Raw genomic sequence first — 24,128 nt, 5'->3', positions numbered from 1 at the left:
GCCATCAGAAATGGTACCATCTCAGGACACCTGAGTGGCTCAGTCAGTTAAGCATCCAACTTGACTCTTCATTTCGGCTCAGGTCATAATCTCATGGTTCATGAGTCCGAGCCCTGCATCAGGCTCTGCACTGACAGTAGCGTGGAACATGCTTGGCATTCTGTCTCCCCCTCTCTCTGCCCCTCAACTGCTTGTTCTCTATATCTCTCTCAAAATAAATTAAATAAATAAATAAACTTAAAAAAAGAGAAACTGTGCCATCTCAAAATTCACTGATGCAGACATCTAACTGGGACCCATATTTCTAGTCACAAGGTCACACCCCTCTCTAAGGCCCAAAGCTTCATACAAGAAGTAGCCATAGAGAACATGTAGGAGTAACGTTTTCCTGCATCCTTTCATGAATCGGAAGCCCTTGTGTACCCCTGTTTTTAAGAAGTGAAATAGATTTGGGTCCTGTGCCTGGATTACTTTTATTATACTGCCTCTAGACCTTAATTCAGCATGCACATAACTTTAGCTTCATTGTCCTTTGGATTCTTTTCTTCTAGGGTTTTTATAGTTCAGGTCTTACATTTAGGTCCTTAATCCATTCTGAGTTAATTTAAAAGATTTTTAATATTTATTTATTTTTGAGAGAGAGAAAGAGAGAGTACAAGTGGAAGAGGGGCAGAGAGAGAAAGGGAGACACAGAATCTGAAGCTGGCTCCAGGCTCTGAGCTGTCAGCATAGAGCCCAATGCAAGGCTCCAATCCACGAACCACAAGATCATGACCTGAGCCGAAGTCAGATGCTTAACTGACTGAGCTACCCAGGCACCCCTCTGAGTTAATTTTTTTTAATGTATTAAAAAGTAAGGGTCCACTTCATTCTTCTGCATGTGTATATCCAGTTTTCACAATACTATTTGTTGAAAAACTGTCCTTTCCCCATTGAATGGTCTTGGAAGCCTTGTCAAAAATCATTTGACAAAATACCCAAGGGTTTATATCTGGATCTCTATCCTATTCCATTGGTCTACATGTCTGTTTATATGTCAGTACCATGCTCTTTTAATTACCATAATTTTGTAGTAAATTTGAAATCAAGAAGTCTGAGGAATCCAACTTTGTTTTTCTTTTTCTGGATCATTTTGGTGATTTAGGATCCCTTGAGATTCCATATGAATTTTAGGATGAATTTATTTATTTCTGCAAAAATTGTTGAGATTTTGATAGGGATTACATTGAATCTATAGATCACTATGGGTAGTATTGACATCTTAACAATATTAAATCTTCCAATCTATGAACAGGATATTTTTCCATTCATTTGTGTCTAATTTATTTAGCAGTGTTTTCCTAGTTTTCAGCATACAAGTCTTTGGCCAAATTAATTCATAAGTATTTTATTCTTTTAGGTGCTATTGTAATTGGCACTGTTTTCTTAATTTCCATCTCATATTGTTTATTATTAGTGTATTAAAACTCAACTGATTTTTGCATGCTGATTTTGTAACCTACAATGTTGTTGAATTCAGGTATTAGTTCCACCAGTTTACTGTAGAATTTCAGGCTTTCTACATATAAGATCATATCATTTGTGAACAGAGATCATATTTTTTATTCCTTTCCAATTTGGATTTTAAAATGTCTTTTCCTTGCCTAATTGGACTTAAGAATTCCAACTGGCTAGGACTTCCAGTACTATATCGAATAGAAGTGGTGAAAGCAGGCATAGTTGTATTGTTCCTGATCTTGGAGGGAAATTTTTCAGTCTTTCATCATTGGTTATGATGTGAGCTATGGGTTTTTCCTGTGTGACTTTCGTTATGTTGAAAAAGTTTCCTTCTCTTCCTGGTTTGTTGGAGTGTGTGTGTGTGTGTTAATCATGTAACGGTGTTCAATTTTGTTCAACGGTTTTCATGCATCAATTGACGTACTCTTATGGGTGTTTACCTTCCTTCTCTTAATGTAGTATATTCTACTTACTGATTTTCGTATGTTGAACCATCCATACATTCTAGGAATAAATCCCACTTGTCATGGTGTATAATCCTGTTGAATTTGGTTTGCTAGTATTTTGTTGAGAATTTTTGCATCAATATTCACAAGCAGTATTGGTCTACAGTTTTCTTTTTGTGTAGTGTCTGTCTAGCTTTGGTATTAGAATCATGTTGCCCTCATTCACTGAGTTTGAGAATGTTTCTCTTAAATTCTTTGGAAGAGTTTGAGGGGGATTATCATCAATTCCTCTTTAAATGGTGGAATTCACCAGTAACACCATCTATTCCTGGACTTTTATTTATTGGAAGCTTTTTTTATTACTGTTTCAATTTCCTGACTAGTTACAGGTCTGTTCAGATTTTCTATTTCTTCATGATCCAGTCTTATTAGGTAAGTTTCAAAAACATATCCATGTCATCTAGGTTATTCAATTTATTGGCATACAACTGTGCATTACATTCTCTTATAATCTTTTTTATTTCTATAGAATTGGTTGTTATGTCCCTTCTTTATTTCTGATCTACATTACTTGAATCTTATCTCTCTTTTTCTTGGTCAATCCAGCTAAATATTGGTCAATTTTATTGATCTTTTTTTTCTCTGTAGGAAACATATGTGGTTTCTTCTTTAACTCATTGGTTATTTACAAGTGTGTGGCTTAATTTCCACATATTTGTGAATTTTCCAGTTTTCCTTCTGTTGTTGTTTTCTGTTTGCATTCAGTCATTGTGTTTGGAGAAGATACTTTGTATATTTCAGTCTTTAAAAAAATGAGATCGGTTTTGTGGCCTAAAATATAGTCTATCCTGGACAATGTTCTGTGTGCACTTCTGCTGTTGTTGGGTGGAACATTTGAGAGACTTCTGTATATCCATGTATTTACTCAAATTTGGGATGTTTTTAGTCATTATTTCTTGAAATAATCTCTCTGCCCCTTTATTTTTTCTTCTGGGACTCCCATAATGGCTATATTGATCTGTTAGTGATATCCTTTACATCTCTTGGGCTCTCTCTTTTTGCTGTTTGGACTCAATAATTTCAAATGTCTTCAAGTTCACGGATTCTTTATTCTGCCTGTTTGAGTCTGTTATTTTATCCTAGTGAAATTTTTAATTCAGCTGTTGTTTTTCCAGCTCCATTTCTATCTCTTTGTTGATATTCTCTTTTTGTTCCTATATCCTTTTCCTTATTTTCTTTTGTTCTTTATGTTTTCCTTTAGCATTTGAGCATACTTAAGACAATTGTTTTAAAATCTTTACCTGGAAATTCTGACACATTGTTTCTTCAGGGATGGCTTCTGAGGATTTATTTTGTTCCTTTGAATGAGCTGTGTTGCCTTGTTTCTTGGTATGTTTTGTGATCTTTTGTTGAAAAGTGAGCATTTGAAAAAACAGCTACCTCTCCTAGTTTTTCCAGATTGGTTTGGAAGACCTTCCGTAGTTAACAAGATCTTGTCATTCCTATTGGAATCAGCCCAAGGTGAAGGTATAAGGTCTTCTCAGGTCTTTTCTGAGCATGTGTCCTACATGCGCCTGTGTGTATGCTTTTTTAAAACTTCCCCTATGTTCATGGCTGCTTTTAAATGCCCTAATTTCCCAAAGAGAGTCACTCCAGCTTCTCTTTGGGGGCATAGATGTTTTATTATATTCCTCTGCCTGTAATCTTGCCCCCAAGTATCTGTGAGTCTGTAGTACCCCTGTAGTTTTTACACATCACAATGCCTTCCACAGCTTTCACCAGCTGAGATCCAGACTATGCCACAATTCCCTGTCTGAGCTCTGGGTCAGGTGAGACAGAAACCAGTCTCTTTAGGTAGCCCATGGACAGGCCGGAGTGTTGCAAATAATTTCCATTCTGCTTCTTCTGGCCACAGGAAGGAACTGAGAATTGGTCTGCTTCCTCCTGACCACATTGTGCCATTGCCAGGACTGGGTGGAACAAGAGAAAGTAAAAATGCCAGGAAATTTCTTTAAGTTCTTATTTTGACTTTTTCTTGCTTCTTTGCTATAGATCTCTGAATTGGTTTCCAGAGCTCCTATAAAGTTATATTAGTTAGTCTGTAGTTGTTTATTTAATGTTTCCATGGGGGAGCAAGTGTCTGGAACTTCTGAGTCCACCATCTTGGTAGCATCTCCAAGCTTTCTGAGAAGAAGTCAGCTGTTACTATAAATGAGGTTTCCTTTTATGTGATGAGTCATGTATAGCTTTCACATACAATTTTTAACTTTCAAGTTTCTCTCTTTGTCTTTCACCATTTGACTATAATGTGGCTAGGTGTTTATATCTAAGTTTATCCTCCTTGGAATTCATCAAGATACATGAATACATAAGTTAAAGTTTTTCATAAAATTCAAGAAGCATTTGCCATTATTTCTTTCAATATTCTTTCGCCCTCTCCCTCCTCTTTTTCCAAAACTCCCATATATGTAGGATGGTATGCTTGATGGTGTTTTATAGGTGTCTGAGGATGTGTTCATTTTTCTTCATTCATTTTCTTTTAGTTCCCCGGACTGGGTAATCTGACTGGCCTATCAGCAAGTTCACTAAATCTCTCTTCTGTCTGCTCAAATCTGCTGTTAGTCCCATGAAGTGAATTTTCTACTTCATTTATTGTACTTTTCAGCTCCAGAATTTTTAATGATTCTTTTTTTTACACTTAATTTCAATCTCTGTATTAATATTCTCTACTTTCTGAGATATTGTTCCCAATCTTTAATTGTTTAGGCATGGTTTCCTTTAGTTCCTGGAACACAGTTTTAACAGCTGATTTAAAGCCTTTATCTGTTAAGTCCAACATGGTACAGGCTTCCTTAGGGTCCAGTTTTATTGACTGCTTTTTTCCCTTGGTCGTATTTCTTGGTTACATTTTGTGGTATACATTCCTCTTTCTTTGTCTCATAACTTTTTGTTGGAAAGAAACTTAGTATTTTAAATAATATAATGTAGAAACTCTGGAAATTAGATTTTCCTCTCCTCAGGGATTGTACTTTTGCTGTCTGTTGCTGTTTTGCTATTATTTGTTAGTGACTTTCTTGAACTAATTCTATGACATCTGTATTCTTTGTCCATGTGGCCACTGAGATTTCTGCTCAGTTGACTCATTTCAGCTAATGAGTTGACAGATCTCCTTAAATTCCATGCACTAGTAGACTTCTCACCCTTTGGTGAGGTATTCTGTATGTGTTTTATGGGGCACACATTGAACACTCCAGCAGTTTACAACTCTATCTTACCCTTCTTTTCGGCTCATGTAGAGCCTCAAGATCAGCCAGAGGTGAGCATTTAGGGCTATCTCAGGTCTCTTCTGACTATGCACATAGCCCTGCACTTACCTGTGGCATTTTAGATCCCAACAAATATGTTGGATTTTTTTCAAGGTCCTCTATGGACATCACTTTTTGAGATTTTCCTTTTAATTATGTTTTGGCCAGCCTCTGGTTTGTCCCAAGTGATATTACCATCTCAAACAGCTTTTATGTTAAAACAGTTGCCACTAATGTTTTTTATGACATGCCCTGAGAATAGAAATTTTCCTCAGTGGGTGATATGTGAGGTAAAGACAAGCCTTTGGACCTTTTCATAGAAGCTACCATTCATGTCAAATCCCAACCATTCCATTGGAGTGGAGCTTTTAGGGGAGCTCCACACCCACCTTCCCTCCCTAGGCTGCTAGGCTGTGGGTTTTCCCAGATACTATGGTTTCAAGTATACTACAGAGCTGAGAAGAGGGAGCTGAGAATGGGGAAAGCTAAAATGCCACAAAACTCACTGTTCTTACTGAGATTCAGCTTTTTTTTTCTTGAATAAACATGCTGTGGTTAAATTTTCATTAAATTCTAGAGTTCTGAAAAAAATCAATTTTGCCAATTTTTGCTAGTGTTCTCATTCCTATGATAGAGGATTCCAGAAGGGCTCCCCCTCCTCTATTCTTAAACTAAACATGGGCATTAGAGTTCATCACCAATGCTATGATTTCTGTAAGTAACAGCAACACGACTTAAATTGTTCACATCAATCATTCTCTATTCTAGATACACATTACCTTCAGAGCTTTAAAAAAAACGTTCTCATGCAAGAGCCCTACCCCCAATATTTATATTGAGATTGAAGTTTAGTCATTCATATTTTTTTAAGTTTACTTATGTATTTTGAGAGAGAGTGTGAGTGAATGCAAGTGGGGGAGGGGCAGAGAGAGAGGAAGAGGGAGAGAATCGCAAGCAGACTCTGCTCTGTCAGCGCAGAGCCTGATGTGGAGCTTGAACTCATGAATCACAAGACCATGACCTAAGCTGAAACCAAGGGTTGGATGCTCAACCGACTGTGCCACCCAGGTGCCCCAGCATTCCTATTTCTTAAAAAAAATCACTCCAGGTGATTATAACGTGAAACCAAATTATTTATTTTGAATCCCACAACATAAAATAGTATCTTAACATTTCTGAGGCTTCTCATTTGCCAAGTGAATGAATGTATGAATGAAAGTAGTTTTAATGATATAAATAAACATAGATGTATTACCTAGTTACAATCAAGGATGTATTTTTGCCAACTCATTCTTGATGGGTTTTAAAATAGGACTGTGGGCGCCTGGGTGGCTCAGTCGGTTGAGCTTCCGACTTTGGCCCAGGTCACGATCTCACCGTCTGTGAGTTCGAGCCCTGCGTCGGGCTCTGTGCTGACAGCTCAGAGCCTGGAGCCTGCTTCGGATTCTGTGTCTCCCTCTCTCTCTAACCCTCCCCCACTCATGCTCTGTCTTGTGTCTCTCTGTCTCAAAAATAAAATAAAACATTAAAAAAAATTTTTTTAATAGGATTGAATACATAGTAAAATGTTGCTACCTGAGTTACATATTTTGAATATATTCATAAGAATGATTGATAGGTGGAATCAGATTTCAAGGGTTATTCCTTAAGTTGATATTTTGTTGTGCAATTATTGGTAACAAATACATTCTCAAAATATTAGAAAATAAAAACACTAATAACAGCTATTATCATATGCCAGGCACCTTGTTATATGCTTTATGTGTATCCTTCTAACAACCCTTAAGAGATAAATACTATTATTAGCTGCATTTCACAGGTGATGAAATTGAAGCTTAGCAAAGTTATGTAGCTTGCTCAAAGCCATATATCTAATAGTGATGAAACGGGATGTGCCCCGAGGCCTTCTCACTATTTGACTTAAACTCTTAAACCAGTGGTTGTCAAACTTTGCTATATATTGAGATCACCTAGAGATATGTATGGATGGGTCCTACCACCAAATCTTTTGATTGAATTGGTATGGGATCTACCCTGGGCTTAGGGAAAGTTAAAAATTCCCCCAGAAATTCTAATGTGCAACACAGTTTGGGAACTACTGCCTCAAGAACTATATTTTCTGCCTCCCTGAGGAATTTTTTAACATAATAATGGTGAGATAAATTACTTACCTTAGAATATCCAGATGTTTCTCAAAGCTTCACATAGAAATGCACTTTTACAAAGTGAAATTTACATCTAAAACTTATCTCTTTTATATGAAAACTGTTCAATCCCTTTTATGCAATAAAAGGAAGCTGGAAATTCTGTAAATGCAGGATGTGAGAGTACTGGCTGTATAATAATTCACTTGTAAAAGATATAGGGATTTTGGCTGACTTCAAAGCTTAATGTGAACAAATAGGGCAACGTAACTGCTGAAATAGTGCATGCGTTTGGCCACTCTAGCAGAAGTTCCTTGTCTAGATCGTGGAAGATAAGAATTCCAATGCACTCTGTTCTGGTCAGACCACATCTGGAGTTGTGTTAAACTCTGGGTGGGTTTTAAGAGGAACTTTGAGGGGCACCTGGGGGCTCACTTGGTTAAGTATCTGACTTCGGCTCAGTCACGATCTCACGGTTCATGAGTTTGAGCCCTGCGTCTGGCTCTTTGCTGACAGCTCAGAGCCTGGAGCCTGCTTCGGATTCTGTTTCCCTCTCTCTCTGCCCCTCCCCTGTCTCTCTCTCTCTCTCTCAAAAGTAAATAAACATTAAACAAAATTTTTTTAAAGAGAAACTCTGATAAAAGAGAGAGGAGACCTACGAAAATAATTTGACGTGACAAAGTTACACATCACAGAAGATGAGGGAGACAAGTATCTGGCTTCAACTATTAGAACATTCATGCAAATGAGGATTAGTTGCAGTTAGTGTGTTATAAGTCAGGTTCATTATGAGTTAAATAGACTCTTATCTGTCAAACTGAGACATTAACCACATATTTACAGCAAAATGTGATGTTGTAGACCCAACAAGTAAACTTTTAGAAAACAGTCTCTCCATAAATGGGGAGACTCTTGGCATTTTTATAGTGTTTCATAGAGTTAATTTTTTTTCTGTTAAGATTATGGTTTCAAGTTGTTGTTCTTAGCCTTATGCATACAACTCAGTGTTCAGAAGCATCTGACTGGATCTTAACCAGAAATTGCTGTACTCATTTTAATCTGTGTCATTCAGTACAAGTGGAGAAAAGTTCTATATATATTTAATGTTAAAAATTAAATATATATGTGTATGCACACATAGATTTATATAATAGCTATTTTATGATAATATGACTTACATTTGTTTAGTTCTTTGTACAAGTTGTAAGCATTTTTCAAAGACATCATCGGTTAAGAATGTCATTTAATTAACTCTATAAGCCTCTGGATACACAATGGTTTCTCACAGTTTAGACCTCCTCATTAATAGAACACTGTATCTAAAGCAGAATCAACACAGGACATAGTAAAATGGCAAAATCACAGTTCTCTGTGGTATTTAAGAAAATTATCTTAAATTAGGCTAGGAAAGTAGAAAAAATCAGAACCATTGAATTTATTCTCTTTATTTTTCTTGTGATTTAATTTGATAAAGCTACCTACAAAGTACAATGAATTTTCTGCTATCTGAATCTACACTGTGAGGATGGAATCATTTATTTTACCTGAAATTAATTTACTTTTCCTTCAGTTCAGAATGAAAAAGTACTAACTGATATCCTAACTTTGATTTTTGAAGAACTACATTTGAAAGTGTAAAGCAGTTCTAAATCAGTAAATTTTTTTTAAGCCGTAGGACTTAACTTCTAGAAACAGAACAAGGATCTTATTGTGATAGAGCCACACAAACAGTCTGTTCTCCTTATGTGTGTGTGTGTGTGTGTGTGTGTGTGTGTGTGTGTGTGTGTTGTATTTAGAATTTTAAAAGCATTTGATATATTGGATATACTTTTAGGACAAGATTTGCCTGTTCAGTTTTGGTTTCTCTGACATGCTGTTCGAATGTGAATGTAGCATTTTTGGAATTTTTTATATGCAATGTGCTATTTTTAAATCTTTTTCAAATACTGTATTATGCATTGTATGGTGTCTGTATGGCACAAAACAGTGTTTTTATAGCCCTCCTGGTTACAAATTTTTGTTCTTAAGTCATGTTACGCTTGCCTTGTATGTGCTTTAAAGTTGCATTATGTATATCTCACCTCATCAGAAAACTGCCAGTTCTTTTTGCTGGAGGCAAGAGAAGGAATTTCATACCCATTAATTTAATTGCTCTTTGCCAAAACATCCAATTTTCTGTTTTATTCATTAATCTGTAAATAATGTCTTAATATTTTCCTATTAGTTGAATTCAACCAGTAGTATTTTGTTACTTTATATTTTTCATCCTATTTTGTGTATTTGACTTGATTTGGGTTCATTGAATTTGACACCTTTTCCTACTTATTCAACCATTCAAACTTTAATAGCAGTATGAAGGTGTTTCATATTCTCTTTCAGTTACTGTTTTTATTTGTCTTAGGAACTGTCATTGGCAAAGTAGCTTCATCTCTTTGGAATTGTTAACCCTCTAAATTGTGAAGATTCTTCTGACTGTTTATAAACTAGGTATAACCCGGTAAATATTAATTGTTGGGACTTGCAGGTCTAAAACACAGTGTATAGTGAAAAGACATGAAATGAGAAATCAGGAAACATACAGTTGATTTTTTGTTTTGTCACTGACTATTCATGAACCTTGAGCCTTCCTGTCTGTAAAATGAGGACATCATGCCTCCCACAGGCAGAGCTGTGAGGATCAGAGGAGACATGCATGAGGAAGTCCTTTGTAAACTGCAAAAAGTTAGACTTTGTTATTGTTATGACGAATATTATTCTAATTGAGGGTTTTTGCATTAGAGATGAAAATTTGAATTGTGCATAACCAATATCACACCAGTGGCAAAATTGGCAAAGACTAGTTTTTAAGATATGTGAGAAGGTGGAAAATGTGTTGAATTTGCCCAGTCGTTTAGCATTAGTGAAAGACAGTATTGGCAGAATAATTACTTTTTCCATCCTTAAATATACTGTCTCCCTTTCCATAGAAACTATGTGAGGCAAGATGTCATATGTTTAGAATCTTTAAACCTAAAAAGGAAAACAGAGAGAGATCAAGAGGGGGGGTGGGTCCTTACCTTCCAAACAAACAAACTTTGGCAGGACCTGTAGGCTTGAGTCTTAACATTTCACTGTCCCACAGATTGTAAACATTATAAGACCTTGGTGAGCCATGCCCATGATCTCATTGAGACTTTGGCTCCCTCTATCTCATACCATGCACCTTAGGAAGTTCTTGGAACAGAAGCAGATGTGATCACTTTTGTTATTTCTGCCAGTATGGCCCCAGTGCTGTGGCTGATAAAGCAGTGAGACACCAGAAGTCACTAGATGATGAGGTCGAAGTGGTCTTATCCATTTATATTCCATTTTATGTAGTTACATTATTAATGCATAATGAATGCTTTTTGCTTTTTAGTGATTGTGACTGCAGCTAAGTATCTTAAAGTCATAGTCCCCTTATTATTTTTATTTTTTCACAATTCCACAAAGATTTATTGGAAGTCTACTGTGTGACAGACACCAGACCATATCCCAAGTGAGAGTCAGAGAATAAGACCAGGCAGCTCACAAATTAATGGGGAAAGGACCCATAAGAAACAACTGCAATAGAATGAAAAAAAATGGCTATAGATACCTTTGGTTTTAAATAGCCAAAGCAGAATTTAGGCCTGGTTGATTCAGCAGTTTGACAATGTCATCAAGGACCCCAGGCTATTTTCCTCTGTCTGCTCTGCCTTTCTCAGTGTGACCTGTGATTATTCCTTATTATACATAGAAGAACTTCCAGAAGATTCCTAGGAGACCTCATCTCAGAACGCACTGGCCATAATTGGGCCATATCTAGCCTACTCCTAAACAAATAATGGCAGAGGCAACGAGACTTCTGTGATAGGCTTAGGCCAATCAAGAGTTACATCTGGGGTATAGATGCATTTTCTCCAGGTGCTTCTGTGTGAGAGTTAGATACCCAAATAAAATCAAGCCTTGGGAAATACGGGAGAATGAGGGAATGGATTTTGGATAAAATCATCTATAGGAATGTAGAGGGGAGGAAACGAATTTACTGAGAAGGGGAGTTGGGGGACGGAGTGAATTTTATGGAGGAAATGTTATTTAAGCTGCTATTAAAAGGAGTCAGTTTTGAGGGCTGAGTAGGAGTTTCTAGTTAGAAGGGCATCCAGGTAAAGAAAATAACATAGTCAAAGATGTAAAAGAACGGGGCACCAGTATTCCTAGAGGCTGCAATATAGTTTATGCAAAAGGGTATACTGGGAAATAAGACCAGTGGGTGAGGTTTAGAGAGATAGGGAAAATACTTGAATGTCATGCTAATGATTTAAACCTCATCCTGAAGGAAATGAAGCCAATGGGGCATTTTAAGAAATCTGTCATCCTTTTGTCTATGTCTTTTTAGTGTTTTGGAGATCTGACAGTCAATGTCAAGTGGATTCCTCAGAAGGGCCTGTGTTAACACATTCCCTGGAGTCTTCCACGTTTATAACAGTTTATATTTTTTTAATGTTTATTTATTTTGAGAGAGAGAGCACAAGTGGGGGAGGGGTAGAGAGAGAAGGAGACACAGAATCTGAGGCAGGCTCCAGGCTCTGAGCTGCCAGCACAGTGCCCGATGCGGGGCTCCAACTCACGAGCCGTGAGATCATGACCTGAGCTGAAGTCGGACGCTTAACCAACTCAGCCACCCAGGTGCCCCAATAACAGTTTTATACTTGAAGGTCATTTTGGCCAGATATTAGGACGTTGATTCACATTTTCTCTTGAGTAGTTTACATATGTTATTCCTTTCCCTCTGCATAAAAACATTCCTATTAAAAGGCTAAGGATATCTTATTCTTTCCCTTAGAAGTGACTTGGTCTTTTGCCTAGATGACCAAATAATTTTTTTTATTAAAGTCCAGCAGTTGTACTAGAATATTTCTCTATGTTAGCACATTCTGGGCCAATTTTCCCAGGTACATAGGGTGACTCTCAGGTTTTATTTATTTCAGGAGAGAGTTTTCTTGAATCCTGGTTTTCAAAATTTGCTCCATTGTATTGCTTTGTTCCCTTCTTAGGGACTCACTATGCATATGTTATTTTCTCTGCCTAGTCTTTTCAATTTTTTGTTAGCTTTTTCCCTATCATTTTTTTAAGTTTATTCATTTATTTTGAGAGAGGCAGAGACGGTGTGAGTGGGAGAGGGGCAGAGAGAGAAGGAGAGGGAGAGAATCTCAAGTAGGTCTCACACTGGCAGCACAGAGCCCAAAGCAGGGCTCAAACTCACGAACCTGTGGGATCATGACCTGAGCTGAAACCAAGAGTTGGATGCTTAACCGACTGAGCCACCCAGGTGACCCGCTCCCCCAACCTCTGTCACCTTGGACTCTCCACATACTCTATTTAAAAGTATTACCCATTATATTCATTTTTATGTTCCTTCTGGTTTACTCTTCATTTTCAAAATGAATTCTGCTTTCATGTCCAATTCTTTGTAGATGGGTTTCACCTGCCCTTAACAATTGTTTTTTTTACTAATCACCCAATTTATAAGCTTTGATAATTCTAATTAACATTTTCCTTTCATTGCTTCTGTAATGTTCTTTCAGCTCATTCCTTTTCTTCTAGTAATTCTATATGCAAATTGACCATAGTCTTTTTGTTTTGCTCATTTTTAAGTGCAGTGAGTTTTCGTGGTGTTTTGAGAGGGACATGTGGACCAGGGTGGCACTTCTAATTTCATGGTCCTCAAGATCCCATTTCTGTTACTTTCCCAGTGATGGAGAGCAGACTCAGACTGCTTTGTTCCCCTCCTCTCTTTTTACCTGGACTCTATCATTCCTTCATCCCTCTGTCCCTGCCGTGCTCTATTTGTATGCAGCTCCCACCAGTTTCTCCTCAGTGCAGGCTTCAACCTAGAAGGAACCTTCAGTTTGTAGTATAACGAGTTCAAAGGATTCAGACCACAGAATGCTCCAGCACCATCAGACCTGGGGGCATTTTGGTCTTATTCATTAATCAGTGTGGGCTCCCTGGTTCTAGGGCCTTTACAAGTCCCTCTTTCTGCAGATTTCTGGTTTCTTAGAACATGTGGGCTTTGTAATTTCAGTAGTTTGCCCCGATCTGCTTATATTTGGGGGTCTGTGACGATATCTTTTCATCTAGCATTTCTGTGCTTTTTGTTTTGCTGCCACTAGTGTCTCTGTTTTCTGAGAGAGACTCAAAAACTATGCCACCATCATCTTCCCAGAATTCCTTCAGTCTTTCTTGAGAAAGAAAAATCGTTCTGTAGTTTCATAATTGACTAATATATTAGCTTATTGACACACATAACATCACTTAAAAAAGTGGAGTTTGGGGGCTGCACTTTGGAAGTTCCCTGCAATTCTAAGAGCCACTGTTTTTGCTTTTGAGTTTACTCATGCATCCAGACCAAGTACGTGATTAAGATTATGAATTTATTTCATTTGGACCAATGACTGCAGTATGTAGAGTGGCTTCGGGGCCAGGCAGACATGGATTCAGATCCCACTCTGCCGTGTATCCTTCCTGTACTTTGCACATATTAATTTATTTCTCTAGGGTTTTCCTCACCTACAACATGGAAATAGCACTACAGCAACTACCACTACTAAGTGCTTCAAATGGCAACGTGGATTAATTTATGTGGGATATTTGACCAAAGGTTAATAAATTAGCTTTTACAGTCTTTTGATTTGATTGTGCCTTAGTGCACATAAGTGTAATGAGGTGACAGTGTAGAATTCAGTTGAAAGTATAATCATTTGTTTTATATAACAAGCTTTATCGTAGAATTTTAGGGAAAATGGCAAATATTTTGTAAGTAATTTTATTAACGCATCAGAATGTGAAAGTGTGTCCTGTATTTACATGTGGTATTGAGAACAAGGCCACTAATATTGTTTGCACGGTCCCCAGAGCAGGCAGGAGAGGCAGCGTGTTGTGGAAAAGATACTTTCCACTTACACTTGGGAAGAACCTGAGGGGTCCTGCCTTCACCATTCCCTAGAAGTTTAGTTTGGTTCATTATGTCCTCAGAAAAAGCTTCCTTTTGTAGCTATGAGTTTGCAAGTTCATTCAATGGGGTTTCTAGAAACTTGCCAGAAACTTTCACAAAAACTCGGCATACAACAATAAACAAAGGCAAATAAATTTAAGTCACTCCTGCAGAGAGTAGTAAATGCTATAACATGGAAGAACCAGGTGTTATAGTAAGAGAAACTTAATCCAGACTCACAGTTCAGGAAAGCCTCCCTAAAGAGAACATTACCTTAGTTGATAGCCAAGGCTATGTGGAAAGTCCCAAGCTAGTGGGGAAATAGACAAAAAAGCCATGGGCAAAGATACAGAGACATGCAAGTGGCACGTTTGAGGACATGAACTTGAAAGACTGATGTTCCTAATATTGGCTGAAGTTCAGACTCACAAGAGAGATTAAAAAAAAAAATTCATAGGCCCCATCCCAGACTTAATGAGCCACATTCTCAGAGAGTGAGTGTCAGAATTCTGATTATTAACTCCTGGGCCAGGGGATGCGGGTGGGGGGTTGGGGTGGGACTGGCTTAGGGCTCATGTGTAGGGGGTTGGAAGAGGGGATCAAGGCAGAGAGGTGAGGCAGGAAAGCCAGGGGCACACACACCATGAAAAGCTTGTAAACCACATGTGGAGTTTGTTTTTATCCTAAGGGCAAGAAGAATTGCCTAAGGGCAATGAAAGAATTGGGGAGATAGGGGAATGAGATGTTCAGATTTATGATTATAAAGTTCATTAAGATTACTAGAACACAGCCCCTTGAGGGACACAGTCTAGTTTATGGTGTTCAACATCTTTGAAACCTCAGTCTTTAAAATCTAAAATGGAAATAATATCTGTTCTGTGTGGTTATTGTGTGGTTTAACTGAGATAATGTATGCAAAGTGCCTGATACGTGATTGGCACTTAGAAGGTATTAATTTCTCTTTGGAAACTCCTTCTTGATTTTATCTCCCCAACTCCATAGAACCCCGACCCCCTGCCCCAGCCACACACACACAACTCCAGTACAGCTCTTTCTGCCCATGGTTCCTGTCCCCATGCTTTAATAAAATCACCTTCTGCACCAAGAAAAAAAAAGGTATTAAGTTCTTGAGAAAGCCCCAGAGCCAAATAATTGGACATCACACATCCACCACCATACATTAGGGAGGTGAGGATTTCTGGGCAACCATCTGTTTTCAGGTTCCTCTGACAAATTCTTTTCCCACCCACACTTGCAGCACTGACACAGAGAACCCACTTCTCCCTCACTCACCATCTCTCACATGCATTATTTCAGTTACGGTCTCCATACTGACAACTTCCAAGTCTATGACACAAGCCTGGTTTTCTTTCCTGAGCTCCAAAGGCATATATGCAACTGACTTCTGGATGTCTCAGCTTAAATGTCTTGTAGGCATTTCATTCAAATTAGGCCTCCTAATATCAAATACCATCCTTTCTCACCGTAAGAACAGAAAACAACACCCTGCCTTTCCAACATGAGAACCATGAGGTCAAACCAGAAACATGGGCATCACCATCAGATCACTGGTCCTCATCGTCTCCAGTTGGTGCTCACCAACCCACACCCCTTTCTCCAGGTCCAGACCATAACCTGCATCCAAACTGCCACACCTAAGTGACCTTAATGAAATAGCCTCTGAGTCCCCCAGCACATTCTTTGCCCCAACCTCAACTCTGCAATCCTGAGAGAGCTATTGTGATACAAAATTGATAAAATGCCCTTCCCCACTCTTCCCCTCAAGACACACACTTAAACCTTTTCAGTGGCTTTCTCATGCCCTTAAAATGATCTCTATACTCTCTGCCAAGGCTAACAGTAAAAAGCCTTCAAGATCTCAGGAAGTATCATTTTCTCCCATTCTCCCTTTCATACTTATTCTCTAGCTACACTACACTGAAGAAGAAAAAAAAAAAAAAAAGGTGCCTCCTCTCTCATTCTCAGGTCTGTTTCATGATTATTCCTCCATCCTGAATCCCCTCCATCCTGGATAACTCCTTATCTTTTAGACTTTAATTTACCAACATTCTCTTGGGGCGGGGTACGTCCTTGAATGCCTCCCTTGTTGCGTGTCATTGTAGTATCTTTACCTCTTTCCTGTTAGTGCTGTTCATTACACTTATCTCCTAATGCCACTCTTCCCCACTGGATGGCAAGCAACATGATGGCAAAAGAGCATGCACAGTCAATCTACATTCTTCACAAAGTCTGTTTGGGAATTTTCACCCTCTTGCTAAAATTTTTGTAATCCTGAAATCAATACTCACAGCACTTCCATGGTCATTCTTGGACGTGCACGGCGAGGTGAAAATTTTGAGTTGCCCAAAATGCACGTTCTCAGCTGAGGTTGAACAAGATGACTCTCTGCCTTTTTGTTGTTAGCTCCCATACTGTTAACAAGCATCAATTTTATTGTCTACTTAGTGCCATATTTTTCACATCGTTGTGGGTTTTGTTGGTGATTTCACTATTTAACATGGCCCCTGTGTGTGGCACCGAGTGCTCTCTAGTGTTCCTAAACCCAAGAAGGCTGTGCCTTTCAGAGAAAATTCATGTGTTAGATAAGCTTCCTTCAGGCATGACTTATAGTGTGGTGGTGTCCATGAGTTCAGCCATGGACTCACCATGAGTTCAGGTGTCCATGAGTTGATGAATTAACAATATATGAAATAAGATAGCCTAAGTGGAAAAACCCATAAACAAGGTTATCTATTGATCAGTGATGTATTGATCTGTTAACCTAACACTGCATTCCCCCTAGAAACAATGGTTCAGTATTTACTAACTCAATTTTTGTGATGACTTCATAAAGCATAACTACTGCAAATAAGAATAAGCTGTATTTTACTAACTTCTGTATTCCCAGTAGTTAGCATGGTAACTCTCACATAATAGTTATTCAATAAATATTTGTTGAAGTTGAATCGTGTGGTTATGTACATATGCAAACATACATAGAAATTATGTATAATAAATAAATTGAATTTTTTATGCCAAAGGTGTACTTAATAGCCTTATCCTTACTTTCTGCTTTTTTTAAAAAAAATGCTAATCAAAAGATTATTTTTGATAACATCTTTTGTTTTTAATTGTTCTCTAGGATGCTGGAGAAATGGTCCGTTCCTTTGTTGGTGGTTTGGAACTTGTCGTCAATTTACTGAAATCAGATAATAAAGAAGTTTTGGCAAGTGTATGTGCTGCTATTACAAATATAGCAAAAGATCAAGAAAATTTGGCTGTTATTACAGATCGTGGAGTTGTCCCTTTATTGTCCAAACTAGCAAATACAGTAAGTAACACATCCTTTTATTTTAAATGTATATGGTCTTAAGATATCATGGAGTAGTGGTAGAAACCATAAACTTAGGGTCCGGAGACCTGGATTCAAGCTTAATATCCATCACCTATGAGGTATGAGATTTTGGTCAACTAATTTAATGTCCTCGAGACTGATCAATGTGAAAGTGTGTTCTAACTGTAGAATTTAATATGCAAGATCCTTGTAAAATATAGGCTGTTTTTTATTTGTCACTGGCAAGTAAAGTAGTGCCAAATATAAGTGTTATTATAGAAGTGTTAACTATCATTTTCCATCACTGCCATCATTATCATTCATTATCCTTAAGATGATTGTTCATGCCAACATTACAAGTTAAATGCTCTTCCCCAGGCTTAGCAAGCTTGGATTGATGGCATTCTTGAACTAGAAGACTTTGGCAACCACTGTATTATTTATTCAGAGCTGTGCCAGATAGAATAAGCAGCCTTGAGAGATAATGACTTCACCACGATCAGAGGTATTTGAGCATAGCTTGGGCTACCTCTTGGCAGGAAAGTTGTAGAGCAGAAATTCAATCACTGGAAGGATGCTTGGTTTAGAAGACTTTTTAGTCTAATTCTGAGTTCCTAAGAATAACTGCCAGATTCAGTTAAGGACACCAAGTTGTTGCCTCAATCAAGAGAATAGTACAATTATTAAGCAGAAAACTGTATCCTATTTGGTTATATTATACCTATTGCAGTTAATCACATACAAAAAAAAGGATATAGTGTGTATAAAGGATATAGAAAGGAAAATGGCGGACTCAAACATATCATTGTTTGCTGCACTGTCTTTTCCCTCTAGGAAACCAAGGTATATTACTGATGTAGAAGTATTCCTAGGGTGAAAGTATAGGGTGAATCTACCTATGCCAGTTAAATGAAATGCTCCCTTAAGAATGTCCAGTATTCTTTAACTACTTCTCTTTTTTTATTAAAGCACTTGCTCAAAAGGAAATCAAACCTTGAGCAAATAACAAATGCCAGGCACTTGATTGCTTTTGAGTGTATTAACTATGTTCAGTAGTCAATTAAAAAAAGTTAAACATTTTTTAAAGTCATAAGAAGAAAATTCAGGATTGAACGTTGGTCCATCGGGGCCACCAAAATACTAATTTCTTTCAAGACACCACCTGAATAGCCACTTAGCCCTTCTCCCTTGACTCACTGGCATTTTATTGGATAATAAACAGGTAGCACAGAAACATGACCTCACGGGTTCTTTGCAATGCGTGTACCACAATTCATTTCCTTTGTGCAGAATAATGATAAACTGAGGCGTCATCTAGCAGAAGCTATTTCACATTGCTGTATGTGGGGCAGAAATAGAGTGGCCTTTGGCGAGTACAAAGCAGTGGCTCCATTAGTGCATTACCTGAAATCAGATGACCCCAATGTGCATCGAGCAACAGCTCAAGCCTTGTACCAACTCTCAGAAGATGCCGACAACTGTGTCACCATCCATGAGAATGGCGCAGTAAAGGTACAGTTGATTGACTTTGTGGTTTAGTCCAATGCAGGTGTACAGAGGCTGGAAAGAAACTTATGTAACAATAGGGTTTAATTGATGGGGGATATTTGGACACACAAAACTGCCCATGTGTTGGATCATGGCTGCAGCTGAACCATGTGTTAGTATGGTCTATGCTGCAGGAAAGTTAGAGATCGAATTTTTCTAAATCAAAGATTATAAAACATCTCAGTTTAGTAATTGGTCTATAATTTGAATTTGATTAAGGAAATGTATAGCACATTAATAATTAGTGGCACTCATAATTCCACTTAATATATTATTTACTTAGCACTTAAATAAAATACTGGCATGAACTCAATAGCAAAGGAGCTGACTGAAACAACTATAGTTTGACGGTCTTAACTGTGACAGCAAAGGACCATTTCAAAGACAGATTTTTTTCAAAAAAAAAATCTGTGCATCAATTTTCTTTGCCTATAATCAATCAATACACAGGTAGGAGAGCTTCTGCACATAGACTTTATATATCCATGCATTCTGTTATTGAACAGGACTTGCACAACCTAACATGCCATCAGTAGAGTCTTTAAAAACAATGAAACTATAAACATTAAGTACCCTGGTACATATGCTTAGACAATTGCCAGTTCGTTTAAGAAGAGAATTTCTAGGCTACTCAAAGTCTTAAAATTCAATAAGGTTTACAGTTTAATTGACATAAATGCCAGCTGCACATGCAATTCTGAGTTACTTCCTCAATGCAAGTCAAGAGATAATCCAAAATCACTTAGGAATTGTATTCTGCTATGTAAAGTAATGAAACTGTGTTCACCAACCCACACAGCTTACATGTATTAGAAAAAGAAGGCAATAAAAATAATTAGGGGGAAGGGACAGGAAAGAGAGAAGCAAAGAAAGAAAATAGGGTTTGTTCTGCTCTAAAACCCTTTCCTGTGTCATCTTAAGGTATCTCGAGGGCCTGTCCATCTCACCTATTTGCATTCCTAACTACCAGCTATTTCTACTGGAGAAAAGAACGGGACGTTGTTTTTTTGTAAGTTACTTGTCACCATATAGCGGCAGGCCAAATCGTGAGCTCTCCCTCTTGGGACCGTGGGGGCAGCATATGGCCCTGTGTCTCCCTTCTCTGGTTTTCTTTAAGGAGGAAAAAATGTGGATGTGGCAAGTGGGTGTTGGTAGAATAAATGGGGTTTGGTGCTTGGCTATGGGGAATAAAGGAAAGGGTTGAGTCAAAAATGACTCCAGGTTTTAGGCTAGGTGAAGAGGAAGATTCTATTAGCCAAGATCATGCAAGAAAATATTTGGCACATTTAGGTGGTTACAGTACCTGAGGTGAATATGTCACAATGTGTAACTGCTCACATTTCTGACTCCAAATGCATATACACTTTATCCACTATTTTGGCAAATCCCTGGTTGTTTTCATTCATAACTGCTGTACCTTTCTAGTCAAAAGCATATAGTGTTATTTCCCAGTCCTACATACATTCCTGCCGTAGCTGCCTATGAGTGATGCTGACAGGCTCTTTGACAATTACCAGAGTCATCCTGTCACCCAGTTCATAAGTTATTTATCCTAGAGTTAGTTCCTTCATCATACAATTTCCTTAACAGCAGCAGCTGATGTTATACAAGCTATGTGTCTCATGCCAACTGATGTTTATTCCATAATAACAGTTAACAGACTTGAGGGTCTGGAATAGATTGGTATCAGCTTCTACTGTGTTCAATTTAAATGGTCAGTTTGAATTTCAGGTCTAGAGCAGCGCTGTTCAGTGGAAATGTAATGCAAGCCACATATGTAATACTAAATTTTCTAGGAGCTAGAATTTCAGAAAAGATAAAAAGAAACAAATGAAATTACTGTTAGTAATATATTTTATTTAACCCAATATATCCAAAATATTCTTCAACATTTAATCAATATTATTTTTTTCTTGTATTTGTGTTTTATACTTATGATACATCTCAAGGGGGACTGGCCACATTTCAAGGTCTCACTAGTGACTAGTGGCTTTCTTATTGGACAGTGCAAGTCTAGAGGCAGGAGAGAAGGGAAGATCGGGATTATCAGTGAGAGGTAATTAAGTCGCAAGTGAGGGTGAGTAAGTTGTTTTTGGCAGAGAGTTTAGAGAAGCTGGGGAAATGTCTACATTTGCATTCACAGAGCATATAGGTAGGAAGAAGAGCTGTTAAGATAACTTCAAGAAGTTAACAGGTTGTCTAGGAGTTCTAGAAGCCAGAGGAAGAGGGAGTTTCCAAAGGGTTTGTGTTTAAATACTGTTAAGCGGTCAACAAGGATTTCCTGACTCAATTATGTTGAAAATAATCCTGGAGTTAGAGCCTTTCCAGGTAAGACTCTTCTATACACCCTGAGAAATCTCCTGTTCTGGTAAATGCAGCATGAGAGGAATAATATAATATAATATAATATAATTTTAATTTTATATTATATTATATATATTATATATTATATAATAATATAATCCTTATCCTCTTTATGATTTTACACAAACCTTCTCAAAAGCATCAGCCCACGGTCTTGCATCGTTACAAAGCCTTGTGAACATGGATGCAGATCTGTTGGCAATTCTGCTGAAAGTGTGAGAAGTCTAAGGGATGTACCAAGGTTATTTGCTAATTATAACAAAACCATAACACAGGAAAGTCATACAAGGAGGGAAAGAAGTTGCAGGAAAAACTTCTGAGCAAGATGAGCAAAACTTCACTGAGCAAGATGAGCAGAAAAAGTGATCAGATAGAAAGATGATGAGCACCTATAAAAGGCATTAAGTTCCCTTCCCCATTATAATGTTGGATTTGTTTTGCAAATATCTATACCAGGCAGGTGAAAGCTACATTATGACCTGTAACTTTCTGGAAGGCAGGAAATTGAAGAGATTGCAAAAAATACAACCAGAAGTGGGTCCAACAGAGAGAGGGAGGAGCAGTTCAAGTTGGGTGGAAGGAAAAGGTTGTCTTGGCAGCCTCCTAGACTCAGCACATGAAGTGGCACTGCAGAGAGTGTGGAAGATGAACCTTGAAGCCTGGCACAGGAAAAGAAAAATATCACTAACACTTTTGAGTCAGGTAAAGGGACTTCAGAGGCTAAGATCACCCAGTAATTCTCACAGTAATGCAGTCCACGTACTTAATGTTTGATTGAACTGTAATATTTTCTGTTAATTAAAACTCTTTATGCAACTTTGTGGTCTTATGTACTTTTCTCACACTCCAGATACTCCCTGGAGTGCTGGGGATAGTCTGTTGGTGATATGCTATTAAATTACTTAGTTAGCACTAGTACGTATGAGTGACTATGTGATGATACCAAATATGGAGTTATATATAGACTTGCTTCTGATTGGCTTTTTCCTGTTATTTGCATTTATCCTTTAAAGTGAGAAAGATTGTTGTATTTTCATTTTCGTTTGTTTCCATGTATTTTTTTATTTCTTCTCTAATTGCCTGGTTGACCCACTCATTCGTTAGTAGGGTGTTCTTTAACCTCCATGCTTTTGGAGGTTTTCCAGACTTTTTCCTGTGGTTGATTTCAAGCTTCATAGCATTGTGGTCTGAAAGTATGCATGGTATGATTTCAATTCTTGTAAACTTATGAAGGGCTGTTTTGTGACCCAGTATATGATCTATCTTGGAGAATGTTCCATGTGCACTCGAGAAGAAAGTATATTCTGTTGCTTTGGGATGCAGAGTTCTAAATATATCTGTCAAGTCCATCTGATCCAATGTCTCATTCAGGGCCCTTGTTTCTTTATTGACTGTGTGTCTAGATGATCTATCCATTTCTGTAAGTGGGGTGTTAAAGTCCCCTGCAATTACCACATTCTTATCAATAAGGTTGCTTCTGTTTATGAGTAATTGTTTTATATACTTGGGGGCTCCGGTATTTGGCGCATAGACATTTATAATTGTTAGCTCTTCCTGATGGATAGACCCTGTAACTATTATATAATGTCCTTCTTCATCTCTTGTTAAAAATATATGGAAACAAACGAAAATGAAAATACAACAATCCAAACGCTTTGGGACGCAGCGAAGGCAGTCCTGAGAGGAAAATACATTGCAATCCAGGCCTATCTCAAGAAACAAGAAAAATCCCAAATACAAAATCTAACAGCACACCTAAAGGAAATAGAAGCAGAACAGCAAAGGCAGCCTAAACCCAGCAGAAGAAGATAAATAATAAAGATCAGAGCAGAAATAAACAATATAGAATCTAAAAAAACTGTAGAGCAGATCAACGAAACCAAGAGTTGGTTTTTTGAAAAAATAAACAAAATTGACAAACCTCTAGCCAGGCTTCTCAAAAAGAAAAGGGAGATGACCCAAATAGATAAAATCATGAATGAAAATGGAATTATTACAACCAATCCCTCAGAGATACAAACAATTATCAGGGAATACTATGAAAAATTATATGCCAACAAATTGGACAACCTGGAAGAAATGGACAAATTCCTGAACACCCACACTCTTCCAAAACTCAATCAGGAGGAAATAGAAAGCTTGAACAGACCCATAACCAGCGAAGAAATTGAATCGGTTATCAAAAATCTCCCAACAAATAAGAGTCCAGGACCAGATGGCTTCCCAGGGGAGTTCTACCAGACATTTAAAGCAGAGATAATACCTATCCTTCTCAAGCTATTCCAAGAAATAGAAAGGGAAGGAAAACTTCCAGACTCATTCTATGAAGCCAGTATTACTTTGATTCCTAAACCAGACAGAGACCCAGTAAAAAAGAGAACTACAGGCCAATATCCCTGATGAATATGGATGCAAAAATTCTCAATAAGATACTAGCAAATCGAATTCAACAGCATATAAAAAGAATTATTCACCGTGATCAAGTGGGATTCATTC

General features: G+C 37.8%; 1 protein-coding gene across 1 annotated transcript in view; it reads left to right on the top strand.

The window, feature by feature from the left end:
- The window catches only part of ARMC4 (armadillo repeat containing 4), a 188,229-nt gene that overhangs the window by 117,202 nt on the left and 46,899 nt on the right, over positions 1 to 24,128 (top strand). Inside the window, exons 18-19 of the mRNA XM_030322654.1 lie at positions 17,529 to 17,717; positions 19,011 to 19,232. Coding sequence (XP_030178514.1) covers positions 17,529 to 17,717; positions 19,011 to 19,232 — 411 coding nt within the window. The remainder of the gene's footprint in view (positions 1 to 17,528; positions 17,718 to 19,010; positions 19,233 to 24,128) is intronic.

Source organism: Lynx canadensis, chromosome B4 (assembly GCF_007474595.2).
Source record: "Lynx canadensis isolate LIC74 chromosome B4, mLynCan4.pri.v2, whole genome shotgun sequence".
In the NCBI taxonomy this organism is placed as follows: Eukaryota; Metazoa; Chordata; class Mammalia; order Carnivora; family Felidae; genus Lynx; species Lynx canadensis.
This window is presented reverse-complemented; position numbering and strand designations above follow the sequence as displayed.